The sequence below is a fragment of the Nesoenas mayeri genome (assembly GCF_963082525.1).
Source record: "Nesoenas mayeri genome assembly, chromosome: 5".
Taxonomy (NCBI): domain Eukaryota; kingdom Metazoa; phylum Chordata; class Aves; order Columbiformes; family Columbidae; genus Nesoenas; species Nesoenas mayeri.
Window position 1 is genome coordinate 43,388,046 of NC_137548.1, and position 12,875 is coordinate 43,400,920.

The following is a 12,875-nucleotide window of genomic DNA, read 5'->3' on the forward strand; positions in this document are numbered from 1 at the left end:
AGACTTTCCTACCAGTAAGGAAGAAAATTGGCTTCAGACTGGAAGGCAAGAAGAGCCTAAATCTTTAGAGCCCACAGCAGCCACCAGAAACAGAAATGTTGACTTTATCTGATCAGTTCTGTTATCAGAAAAAAAATCTGCCCAAGTCACAAACCTGATACATTTATTAACTTTGGCAACATATACATTGATACACCAAGAAAGGGAAATGTGAAACAAATACACAAAAAGGGCAACATCTTCAGCTGGTGAAAATTGATGCAGCTCTACTGAAGAGAGCAGAACTGCATTGATTCAAACCACCTGAGGATCACATCTTTTAAAATTTAACCTGCATAGATTTTAAAATTTCTTTTTCTTTTTTTTTTTGGCAATACTTATAGTTACGCCAGTAAGGCACATGAGCTAGCCCAAGTTAGGTGTCTTCAGGTGATTATGTCTGGCAGGAGTCACTGATCAAACTAAGCCACAGTGTAAGCTGGTGAATCTCCCTCCTAAAGTCAATAGAGGAGTTGCACCTATTTGCAACAATGGCAAGCTTGATCCATAAGTTACAGTACTGAGGACACACTATGGGATGCAGAAGCTAAAATATCTAATTTGGGGCAACTGAAATGACTAATAGAGAGGTCAGAGCATCATCAGGTTACAAGAAAAACAGGACAAAGGTCTCAGATAGTACAGTGGGTAGGGTGCAAAGAAGGTAAGAGTGACTGTAGAGACCCCAGAGCACAGTGCTCTCCTCCACTGGTTCACAGCATTCGTCTTCCCCATTTAGCAGTTGTTGGGCTGCAAACAGGCCACTGAAAATCAGTAGTTTCAATCATGCACATCATTATGTGTGTAAAACAATCACATTCAGGATTCTACAAAACCCTGGCCTTTTTTTCCAGTGAAATAATTTAGGTAATAAATATTCTCCACCCTGGAGCGGTATAAAACTTCTATAAAAATAGAAACAACATTCTTGGTTACAGCAGGTTGCACTTGGAGCAGTTGCTCCTGTGTGATTTTCTTATTTTTTTTTTCTTTTTTCTTTTTTTAAAATTTTTTTGAAAAGTATAGTATTTATATATATATAAAAAATCCCATTATCACCCTGGAGGCCTTCACACTCCAATACTCTTTTTCTCAGAAAACCAGGACACATCTTTCCCATCGTGCAGAATTCAAGTGTACATGGTTCACTTAAGTGTACGTTTAAGTTTCTAGAGAGATTGAAATAATTAACACAGAAGGGTACCACATGCCGGCATAACTGGGAAGTTTGGCAATCTGGCCTTTGAACCTTTGCCACCACAGAATTGTTTGAATAATACTGATAGATTTACCTGTCTGCCATTAATATAGACATACTGGCATGAACGGTTTGATTTTCAGTTTAAGAATGGAAAGGGCTCTTGAGTGCTACGGGTCAGGTCTTGCACTTCTGAGGTTTGAGATCCCAGGGGACCCAGTCCCTGGGAATGCCCGACATTCCCAACAGATCACTGCACCCATACTCTGAACATGATCTCAGTTCGATGGGTTCAGTGCTCCTCCTGCTGGAGCAGAATAGGAAGTCCCAACCCTATGTCTGACCCACACACCCATTATTTAGCAGCTGGGACCCAAATTGCCGTGTCAGCTGGTGCCTTGGAAAACAGCATCACGAACCAGGAATACAAAAGAAAAACAAAAGCAAACAAGGAGAAAATATGAGGTAAATGGAACTTCTGTTAAAGATGCACAGAAATTGTAAACTTCCTCTTGTGACAGAGGTGGATTTTGGTGGTTATTAAAAATGGGACTCCGATTTCTTAAAACAACTCAGGCCAGAGTGTCAAAAATCCCTTGAGCCCCCTAAAACCAGTGTATAACAAAGGCCCTTAGCAACGCACTAGCAATTTCACAAGTGTGCAGAAAAAGTGTGTGTTCATTGAAGGGGTGTGTTCCATTTTCCTTCAATATAGAAGATAACAGCTAGTACCAAAAGGCAGAATAAGACTGAATGGCTCAATGTTCTGCTCTGGTTCCACAGCTCCTGTGTTAGCCTGTTTTGCACTGGTACACACCTCCCTAAAGGAAAACTGCAGTATAAAGGAATACCTAATCAAATCACTACACAAATTGTTTTGTGTTTTGTTTTTTCTTTAAATCCCCCCAGGAAGTTATTGCAACAGAGTTAAGACTGAGAAATCAAATGCTCTGAGAACATGTATGAAACAGGAGCCCCAAGAGCTGTGTGTTAGAGTAACTCTGGGCTTTGTATCTCAGTTTAACAGCCATTTTAATAGAGAAACAAACAGTGTTTACATTATGCTTATCAGAATGAATTCAAACTAATACTCTGCAAAAAGGACATTATTCCACAGAAATGGGGAATGTGATGAACTGTTAAGAAAAATAGTCAAAAAATTCTGCAGGCATGAAAAGTTTCTTGTTTCCAGCCCCAGATGCATTCATTAGACTAAGCTGTCTTGCTCTATACCCTTCTATAAAACCTAGAAAAAATACATGGGATAAGTCTTCTTAAATATGGAGAAACTCACTGCATCTCATTAATATTCAACTGTAAATGGACAGTGAAATTTTCTGGGCAGGGACATTATTTAATAATTTCATAAAGTGCTGTGTACATTCACAGTGCTATATAAACACCACTTTATATACAGCAAAAAAAAATCACTGCAGTTTTCCTTTGGCTTGTTAATGTGTTCACCCTTCTAGCCTGTCTCCTGCTTTAGAGATGATTTACTAAATCCCCACCATGGCATACAGCTAAATAAATTTCAAAGAGTGGACAGGGCATGGCAAAGGCTACATGGAGTTGGTTCTTCGCTCGCCCAAACTTGGATGGACTCAGTTCTCATTCCCCATCTCTGTTTTCATCAGTTGTTCTGTGTTATTTCTGCTTTCCTTTCTCCTCTCCCCCATGGCGGTGTGGTGTCAGTTCTGCTTCCCCTTCTCCTCTCTACCCGAAGGCAGTGTGGTGTCAGTTCCTGCTGCTCCCTTTAACCTTCCCTCCCCACCCCCAAGGAGCTGGCATTGGTCCTTCTCAACACACACTGGTTACAAACACAGCAAACTTCAAATAAGGGAAAAAAAAAAAAAAAAAAGAGAACCTCAGCGATATGGCACCTAAATTCCAAAGTAAAACACTGGAAACAAAAGCACAAACTTGTCCTCCATCCAAAGCGGGATTCTCAGCAGAGGCTGCAGCCAAATCTTCAGGGGAAGATGTGCCAGATAGAAGGCATGGATCAGCTTCCAGGACTGTAAAAACACAGCCTTAGGGCTTCGAATCACTAAGTGCGCTCCTCTCCAACTTACCAGAAGATCCTTCTCACTCCAGTCCTGGAGGGGAGGGGCGCTCAGTATGGCTTGCTGTCATTCTTAGAGCGCTTGAGCTGTACTTTCAGACGCTTCATGCCAATCTGAAAGCCGTTCATTGACTGAATGGCAGCCTGTGCAGAGACAGGATTGTCGTAACTTACAAAACCTGAAGAAAAGGAAAATACATAATTACGCCATGCCGAAGCCATCCAGAACAGCTACCCGCAATTGGAAATGCAGGTGCTCACAAGGTAAGAGAGCCTTGCATGAAATGTCATTTTCAGAAGCTCACAACTCTTTTAGATGCTTCACTAAAACTTCTTACTAATAGCCCTCAGACAAAAGCATTGCTTTCTGACATATGGAACTTTGGCCAACAGACACACAAAGCTCAGGCAATTAAAATAACATTTTCTATTATTCCAACAAAAATGACTACTGCTGTTTGTTTTATAAGAACTCATACCTGGGAGAAAACAAAACCTGGAAGGTGTTAATTGCTATATGGAAACTCATGAAACACACAAGACTGGAATCACCCTCTTGGCATTATGGGTGCAGATTTGTTTGGAGAGAAGTAGCTGTCAAGGCAGCGTGGCACTTGTACCACTTTAGGTTTCTCTCTGATTAAAAGTTGTCTATCATTCCAGAGAAAGAGCATCCTCAAAATAAACTTCTCCAAGGTTTTGATGGAACCTATTTTAAATAACTCCAGTCAACGACTGCTATCGCTACCTGGGGAGATCATTCCATGTGCAGATGTTACAGCCTGATGCTGAGCATATTTTTATGTTCACACAAAGCATCAGATTGTTCATATCTTTTGGCTAAAATACTAAAAAATATAGGGTATCATATAGGCACAAAGCTATCACAAGCACAGAGAAAGGCTCACCTCTCGTACTCCATCACCAGAAATCCTCATCTATCAAAACAGTCACAAGAGCTTACAGCACTACAAAAACGCTACAACTGCTTGCACTGGGGTTTCAAGTGAGGAAAATAAAACCACTAATCTTGCGCAGTCTCCTACTACACAAGCTAAGGAAGAATACGTTCTTTGCTATTTTTGCCTCACAGACTATAGCAGTTAACTGAAAATAATCTGATAGCATAGCAACAGTAGCATGACAGGTTGATTTACAGTTTTAGGATACACTTCCCAGCCTGATATGCCTCCCATCTAAACACACAATAAGCAGAACAAAATTAGCATAACAAATGCAACCAAAGTTAAGTAGTAAATAACAGCTGAAATGGTTTTAGGTTTTACTATTACAGAGTTTTCAAGAATTACGATGAAGCTTTAAAACTGCCTTTACAGCATTTACAGAACAGCAGAGTCAAATGCCCCTGTACTATACGGTAGCCATAATAATTATGAAAATATTCACAGAAATAATAATGACAATGTAGTAAGTAGTATATACAGCAATGCAAACAATTAGTGAAAAGACAGAAAGGAGGAAGAGAAGGAACTATACCATGAGTACAGTCTACAAATACAAACCACAATGAATTATCCAGGGCTGTAACAGTAAAATTAGGCATAACAGTACAAAATCAGGAAAGGCAAAAAGTCACAATGAAAATTAGGAAAACAGAGTTCATTGCTGGAAGAGATTCCATTTATTTATTTATTTTTAGGGATAGAAAGAAGGAGTCACTAGCATATATTTATTAATTTTTAGGGACACAGAGAAAGAGTCACTGCTTGACTTAAATGCTAGACCAGACAATATGCTGGAAAACAGATTACCATAAAGAAGCCACCTTTCTACAGGTAATGATTAGACCCAACGTACCAAAACACTTGCTTAGATTGGTCTGCTTGTCAATGAAAACCTTAGCAGAGACAACATTTCCAAATGGCATGAACATCTGCAGCAGATCCTGATCCCCAAACTCCTGGGGGAGATGGTAGATAAACAGATTGGCTCCCTCTGGACCTTCAAACAACAAGTAGGAATATAAATTCAGAAAGAGCATGGATAACGTAGGCCCACACTTCACAAAAAACATGAAAGAGCCATTCAAACCTAATTTTCTAGATAAAACAATGAAACTGCTGTTTGCACTTCTGCAGAGTACTTGATTCCAGAAAAAAATCAGCATGACTGTTTGCTGGGACTGATCATTCAAATAATTCTAGCTCTTTCTCACCATTTTTTGCTTGCCATTTCCACATTATGCAAAAACTGGTTCACAGATCTTTGCTGCAATGAAAGCTGAATAGTGAGCTTGAGCCCCAGATGCTCACCAAAACAAAAATGGCTATGTAAAGCTTGCAGCCCAAATAAACTAAGTAAATCTCAAAACAAAATACAAGCAATTGCATAACTTGTAATCTGGCAGATTCTTTGCTAAGTATCTTCCTACATTCTGCTGAAAATTTACTCCTACATTCTTCATACTTTACACTGCACATTAAATTGATTCTGAATCTGAGTGAAGAGATTGGCATTACGTATCTGTGGGAAGAGGTGAAGGACCAAGAAAACAAAATTAACAAAACCACAACTGATTCTCCAGCTGTCGGATGTATTGGGCTGCAGACTCATACTCCCTGTCCTCTGAGAAAAGAGAGGAGTGTGATTACTAAGCATTTAAGACTAGACAAATCCTGAGAGAAACCTCCTCTATAAAAACTACTTTGGACAGCCCTTAAGAGGGACACCTCACAGGTTTCTCCTTATCTTCAGTAGATTTAGGATTCTAAAAAATGCTGCCAAATAAAAGTTCTGCAGATAAGGTAGCTGCAAAGGCTGAGGTTGCCATTTTGAAAACCCCTTTCTCAAGTTCTTCCTACAACTTTCTGCCTACCTTCTTTTTGACTTCCCGCTGCACCAATACTCTGCTGTGTTAAGAGACTCTGGTTATAGAGTGTGGGCAATGCAGCAGCAGCATATTGCTGGATTCCAGAATAAGCCTGTGTGAGGGCTTCCATTGTGCTACCTGTCCCATTTGAGAGACCACCACTGCCAAGTCCTCCATTTAAGGCTGCCATTCCTGTGTAAGAAAGAGGAAATAAACATGAGTGAGTACTTCCACTGAGCTACACCAATTATCTTTCAAATACTCTGCACTGTTACAAAAAGCAGGGAGCAGGCTGCCCCACCACTTGTCACAAACTCGCACAGCCTGAGAAACGATGGTCAGCTACTCCCCAACCCACCAGACCACATCACTTACCTGCTAAAGAGCTAACGTTGAGGCCTGCCGTAGCCCCTGCCAGTGTCTGCAGTGCTCCAAGAGAAGCCATTGGATTAACAGAGGAGCTGCTACTGGAGCTAGGTGAGGAACCTGCTATTAAAATAAGATAATTAACTTCGAGCAATATTTTTTTTGGTCCTGATAATTCAACTTCTTCATTAAGTTATTTCTGTAGAAAAGGCTAGTAAGGAACAGATCAAGACAACACAGTCTACTTAAAAATAAAAAATTCCAAACCCACACAACTTGATTGCTCATACTGCTTCGACCTTCTAATCCCCTCCTACATTTTTGAGAATTTTCTAGTTCATCGTAATGTCTACTCTTTGTAGCAGTAAAATTTTCATTAAGTGTAAGATACCTAAGACTTGGGACATATACAAATGTTCGCTAAAATTTGTAACTCAGCATGAGGTGACCAGCAGTGATGCCTGTTTCCTGCTGACTAAAGTGAGTAAGAATTGCTTCATATTAATATCTACCCTTGAAACATCACACAAGGTGAGAGACCTGAAACACAGACACTAGCGACATCCAAGAAAGCTCCAGTCAAGCTGAACATCTGGTTTTCCTATACTGCCAGAAGAGGAACAGCAGATGCCCAGATTATTCTGACACACGAAATAATTTTCCATTAAAAATCCCACTGCAGCAACCGGGGCGTGGGCCAAGAAAAGTGTTGGAATGTACATCCAGAATATGTAGTCTATCCTCTGTTGACTGTGCCACTAACATCTTCAACCATGTTTGCTCAGTAAGAGAAGTCTGCAGATACAGTTCCTAGCAGACTAACAGCTTATGTAGCTGCCAAAGTCTATAACAGGTGGAGTTCTACAGAAACATACCTCAAAATGACAGGAAAAAAAGTTTACCAAGCTGGTATATCAAAAGAAACAGAAGTTCAAATTTAGGTCATCTACAAAGATTATGGACATGAAAAATTAAGAAAAAAAATAGCATTTTTAATGATTATTCAGCAGTGGTTTTCCTAACAGGTTTGTGGACTACTCAGAAATCTGAAGAAGGTAAATAAGAATAGCTATGCATATTGCTGTTGACCCAGAAGCCTAAATTTACTGCTCAAGATGCACTGGAAAATACTTATGGCTTCTACAAATCAAAAGATACCAAAGACTGGTGCTGTAGAGGCACCTTCTTGTCTGCTTTTAAGAGGAATTTATCTGTCAGATCAAATGTGTAACATTAGAACTGGAGTTCGGGCATTTTCAGTTTCCCTGATGTTTTTGTGTTTCTGACTTAGGCTGTGTACGTCCAGTAAAACTTTCAAAAGAATTGTTAGCATCTTTTGAGCAGATTGACACATGCTACATCTTCACCACTTCAAATATGTGGGACAAAGTGTCTCCTGCAGTGGAATATGGTAACTATTAAAATGGAGTACAGCAAACTTGCCTAACAAGCCCGAGCAGAGGCTGTACCCAACAGAAGTAGCTGTACCTAACAAAAACTGCATGAGAACCCAGGGAGCTGCACTTCACATGACTGATTAGTTTTTGTACTGACATAGGAAATGACAAACCTCCTCTGGAAAAAGTTATAGACAAACTCTCTTAAATAAGAAGTTGAAAGACAATGTCTCAAACTATATTTTAAGGTGCTTACTTGGAAGAAAAGGAGATAACTCCCATCTTACTATTAGTAGCATATTACATGTTGAAAAACAGAGAGAACGAGTTGCAATATAACCTCAAGCTGGTAGAAAAAAATAGCACACTTGGCTGAATAAAAGACAGTGTTCAGAAATGATACAGCTGCCTTAATTTTAGAATATTGCTTGTTTCTGTGACACTTCATTGCTAATCTGCATAATTCAAAAAGACACTACATTTGACAGATAAGAACGCCACTGTAAAAAAAAAAAAAAAAAAAAGTAGAACTCCAATCAAATAGTTAGTGGTATGGGGGCGGGGAAAGAATGAAGCCAAGGCTAAAGAGCAAAAGAGGGAACAGATGTCTTCCCTACATTGAAAAGGTTGTGATTTTTAATAAATTCATTTAAACCAGTATAAAAAGCTGAACACACAGTTACTTCAGCTTAGCTGACTTTATCAGAAATCTCTTTAAGCAAACCAAGAAATGCTTTAGTATTGAAAATGCCAAGAAAATTCAACGGTTTTATTTTCTTCATCATATGTACATAGGAATTGCTGCACTGAGTCAGTACCCTATTTCTGATGATGACTAGAGGCAGACAAATAACAGTAGAGCAGAAATACAGGGCAATTACAAAGGAATACTACATAGGTACAGTCTAGATACCAATGCAGCAACCTGCTAATCTAGCACTTCTTTCCACCAAGTGCAATGTCTTTATATTAAAGTTATTATTTCAGTGTGTTTTGAACACCAAACTGTTTGACCCTCTAAGGTTCTAAGGCACGACTTCTGCAATTTAACCGTGCCCTATGCAAAGAAACAACTCTTTTAATTTCTGAGCTGCCTGCTGACAACTTCACCTGATATCCTGTAATTCTTGTCTTGAAATATCTAACTGGTCTTTCCCTATTTGTCTTCATCACACCACTTGAAGCCTACTTGTAGGCTTCAATCATATTGTCCTCACGTCAGTCTTCTGGTTTTCAGGCTCCCTTGTTGCTCCTAATAGGGAAGCTGTTCCACAGTTCTAGCCACCCTTTTAATTCTTCTGGTTTTTGTGTATTATTTTAGATCGGAAAACAGCACACAGTAATGGGGATGGAAAACCAATACAGCTTTATACATGTTCTTTACTCCATCCCTAACACTTAACATTGTTTCTGTGCAGCTTTTGGTGGGTCATTGGGTTTTCTTGCTTGCTACTCAGGTCATGTTTTCTTAGATCTATCTACTGAGTCAAAAAGGCTAACTCTTACAGAACTAGCTGAAAATACTTGAAAACTTTTTCAGAAAATTTGAATATGTAGTAAAGAATACCTAGAAAAGATAATGCAACTTGGACAAGAGCGTCAAATCCTGAAATGCGTCTACAATACTTTCTTGAATGTCCCTTCCACAAGCTAGCAGTTTAAATGAATTTATCTAAGGCCACAGTCTCTGTGACATGGATTACTTAATAGGTGGATGCGGCAGTGGTCTGTTCAGTTTCAGAGAGTAGATGCTTTATTGCAAGGTTGAAGGTTTTGCTCCATCCTATTCTACATCAAAATACACAATACTGCTTGAAAATATCTAAACAAAATCACCTGAAATGAGTAGGAAGACACCACAACAACAATACTTAAGGCCTCTGAGTTCAACCATTCTGACATGTAACCATGCATAGTCCACAGACTCTACACTGTGTAGACTTCCAAGTTCCCCAAACACAGAAGGTATCAGTGCACGTGAAAGACAATCAAAAAGGTAGCTACACATAATGATTGTCTGGCTCTTTCCACCAGTTACGCAATTTGAGGACATTCTGTGATAGATGTCCAAATAAGCATCAGGTGAACATTTGGACGACAGATGGACAGAAGTCAAGCCGGTAGTCATCATGTGCAGTTAGGTTTAAGGGGTTATAACAGTAGAAGTCGCCATATGTCCCACAGACAAGGAAGGCATTTACTAAAACACTGTACTGAACAGCTACACACAGTTTTTTCAAGGTCTAGATATGGATGAGGAGGGATGTTCTGAATGTGTGGAGCCTAACAGCCTTCTAGGTTAATACAGACAGTGTGAATGCACATATAAACATTAATTAAAAGAAAATGTTGAAATTGCTTTTGTAAGAGATAACATCCAGGTCAGAGTAAAGAGCTGAAAAACTGTATAATTACAGGAAGTATTATGAGACTTATTGCTGTCTGTGTACACTGAGGTTTCCTCTTCCCCCAACTTAAGTACAGTTTTAAAAGGTGAAGTATATTCATAACTCTAATGAAAAGCTCTGAAACTGTTTCAGAGTTTGATGTCTGTGACTACATACAGACCACATATCCTCCAGAACTTTTTATTTCTTTTGAACAAAGCTAAGCTCTACTCTTTAAAATTATACTTGAAATTAAGTCATAATAGTGACTGTTTCATGTTACAAGCCTGTGAAGAGTGAACTGACTGATACATCTGTATAGGATATTAATTCAAATAACCTATCATGATTATTATACTTGATTGTTGACATACAATAATTTATCGCTATGACTGGTGATCAGAAAGTTGTCTGGATTCAGCACATGAGGTGCCTAAAAGCAGACTGCTCCCCAGCCCTAGGCCTTCCAGCAGCACGATGGAAAGTGGAATGGAGTCCTGAGATATGTCTCTCATCAAGGGATAAGAAACCTTCAGAATGCTGTGGAACAGCCAAAATTCACAGATGAGAAATCAATCCCAAAGAATCACAGAACACTGGCATAACTTCAGCTGAAAGAAACCTTTGTGGGTCATCTAGTCTAACAGTCTGCTCAGAGCTGGTCTAACCTCTGGGTTAGGTTAGCCTGGTCAGAGTCCTTTCCAATTGCATTCTGAATCTCTGAAATGATGAAGATTCCACAGCCCCTCTGCTAGCTGCTTCCTGGGCTTAATCACTCTCACCATTCATTTTTTTTTCTTTTATTTCCAGAAAGAATTCTCTCTGTTGCAACTTGTGTCCATTGTCCTTGTCCTTTCACTGTACACTTTTGAGTAGAGGCTGTCTCTGCCTTTTCTAGCAGATCTGGCATTTGAACTTCACAACCTGCCAGTGCCATTCCCCACCCTTAACAAATCAAGAGAACAAACTTGCTCCAGTCAGTAGATGAGAGAGCTAATAAGGAAATCTTAGTTCTAAATGCCAATCACAGCAAATTGTAACCTGACAATGCCAGCTCTGGTACGGCAAGAGGAAACATGAGAGAAATTATCAGATATCTTCACCTTTAAGCTTTCTCTATGATAAAGCAGCATTAGTGGGTTATAAATGCAGCTCTTCTATAGCCTCAACTCCTTTTTTAAAAATTATGGGGTATTATAGCTGGGAGTAAAGATGAATTTTGAAATTTCAGTAAGGATTGCAGTCTGCAAAGTTTTTGTTTAAAAAAAAACACAACAACCCTGTCCAGCAACAGAACACACGTAGAACTGAATTCTTTCTCGGGGATTTCCTTAAGTAGAAAATTGTACAAAGCCCCCACGGTTTAACTCCTGATCGTGTGACGTAAGGTTTTCTGAACAGCTTTTTCTTGTAATCTCTTTATAATCTCTTGGTCTGGCTCCTTGGTCCCACGCAATACAAAAAGCTCCCTGTGGAAATTTAAAACACCTCTCAACCTCCTTTTGTCTCTCACAATCACAGGCAAGGACGTCAGCTCTGTAGGCTGGATTTCAAAACTGGATGAACAATTTGGCTTTTTATGAAAAATAAACAAACAAACTAACCAAAACCAAACCCACATATCATGCCATAGATGCTGGGAAACTGTCACCCTGAAAATACAGGGTCTCCCTTTCCATGTCCAGATTTAGAAATAACTGAAAATAGTATAGAAATAGCTTGAGTAGGATACTGATCCTCATTTGTGGTGAAAACTGTGCATGTCTGATGTAAGCACAATTTAATTTTTGTTTTCTTATTGTTAAATGCAATCATTAAATGCAACAAACAAGGCAGCAAAAGAACACTACTTGGATATTCTAACCTCTCTGGATAGTGTACATGACCTGAAGCAGGAAAAAAAAACCCAAAAAACAACCACCACAAACCAAAACCCCACAAAAATACTGAACCCCCCAAAACCACCAAACTACAAAAAAACCCAGTAGAGCAAGATACTGAGTTTTACGTGCGACTTATACACTCAGTTATAGACGTTTTCCCGTAAATGTGCTAGGGGTCTGTTTATTCTACTTCTATGAGGCAGTTATAGTATCCTTGTCTTAATTAATGCCAGAAAAATATAAACCGTACTGTTCCAGGGCACAAAGTTCATTATTTCATGCTTAAGGCATCTTCTATCTCCACGTCCAGAGGAACAGTGTACATCTGCCACAGTACCTGCTTAAAATCACAGATAAAATGAGTATGTGATGAGACTGTAATAATGTGACTGGAAAAAGGTCACTTACCTTTCTGCTTCATGATGACCTCAAAAACTCTTTTTACTTTAAACTGATAGGACATCTATCCTGAAATGACTTCTAATGCAATCCGTGTCATAACACACTGCAGCACGGGCAGTCTCTTACCTGAGCTGGTGAGCACACTCAGGGGACTGCTGGAGGAGGTAAGTGCAGCAGTACCGCTCGGTGTATTCTGAGCTGCAGTGGCCGCAGCTGCTAATGCAGCCAGGTTCTGTAGTTGCATCGCATTCAGTCCTGCAACACATTGAAGAATGCACAGTTTCTCCTACAATAGTCATCATCATCCA

At 39.5% G+C, this 12,875-nt stretch overlaps 1 protein-coding gene across 13 annotated transcripts in view; it reads right to left on the minus strand.

The window, feature by feature from the left end:
* CELF1 (CUGBP Elav-like family member 1) overlaps window positions 1-12,875 on the minus strand; it is a 69,434-nt gene that overhangs the window by 13,666 nt on the left and 42,893 nt on the right. For 9 of the 13 annotated variants that reach the window (XM_080345173.1, XM_080345172.1, XM_080345171.1 and 6 more), the window contains 5 exons: window positions 12,694-12,822; window positions 6,508-6,621; window positions 6,139-6,324; window positions 5,121-5,264; window positions 3,313-3,481 (listed from right to left, as the gene is read on the minus strand). In XM_080345173.1, coding sequence (XP_080201299.1) covers window positions 3,354-3,481; window positions 5,121-5,264; window positions 6,139-6,324; window positions 6,508-6,621; window positions 12,694-12,822 — 701 coding nt within the window. In that variant the 3' untranslated portion in view covers window positions 3,313-3,353. The remainder of the gene's footprint in view (window positions 1-3,312; window positions 3,482-5,120; window positions 5,265-6,138; window positions 6,325-6,507; window positions 6,622-12,693; window positions 12,823-12,875) is intronic. The other 4 variants (XM_080345180.1, XM_080345176.1, XM_080345178.1 and 1 more) reach the window with 1 other exon arrangement.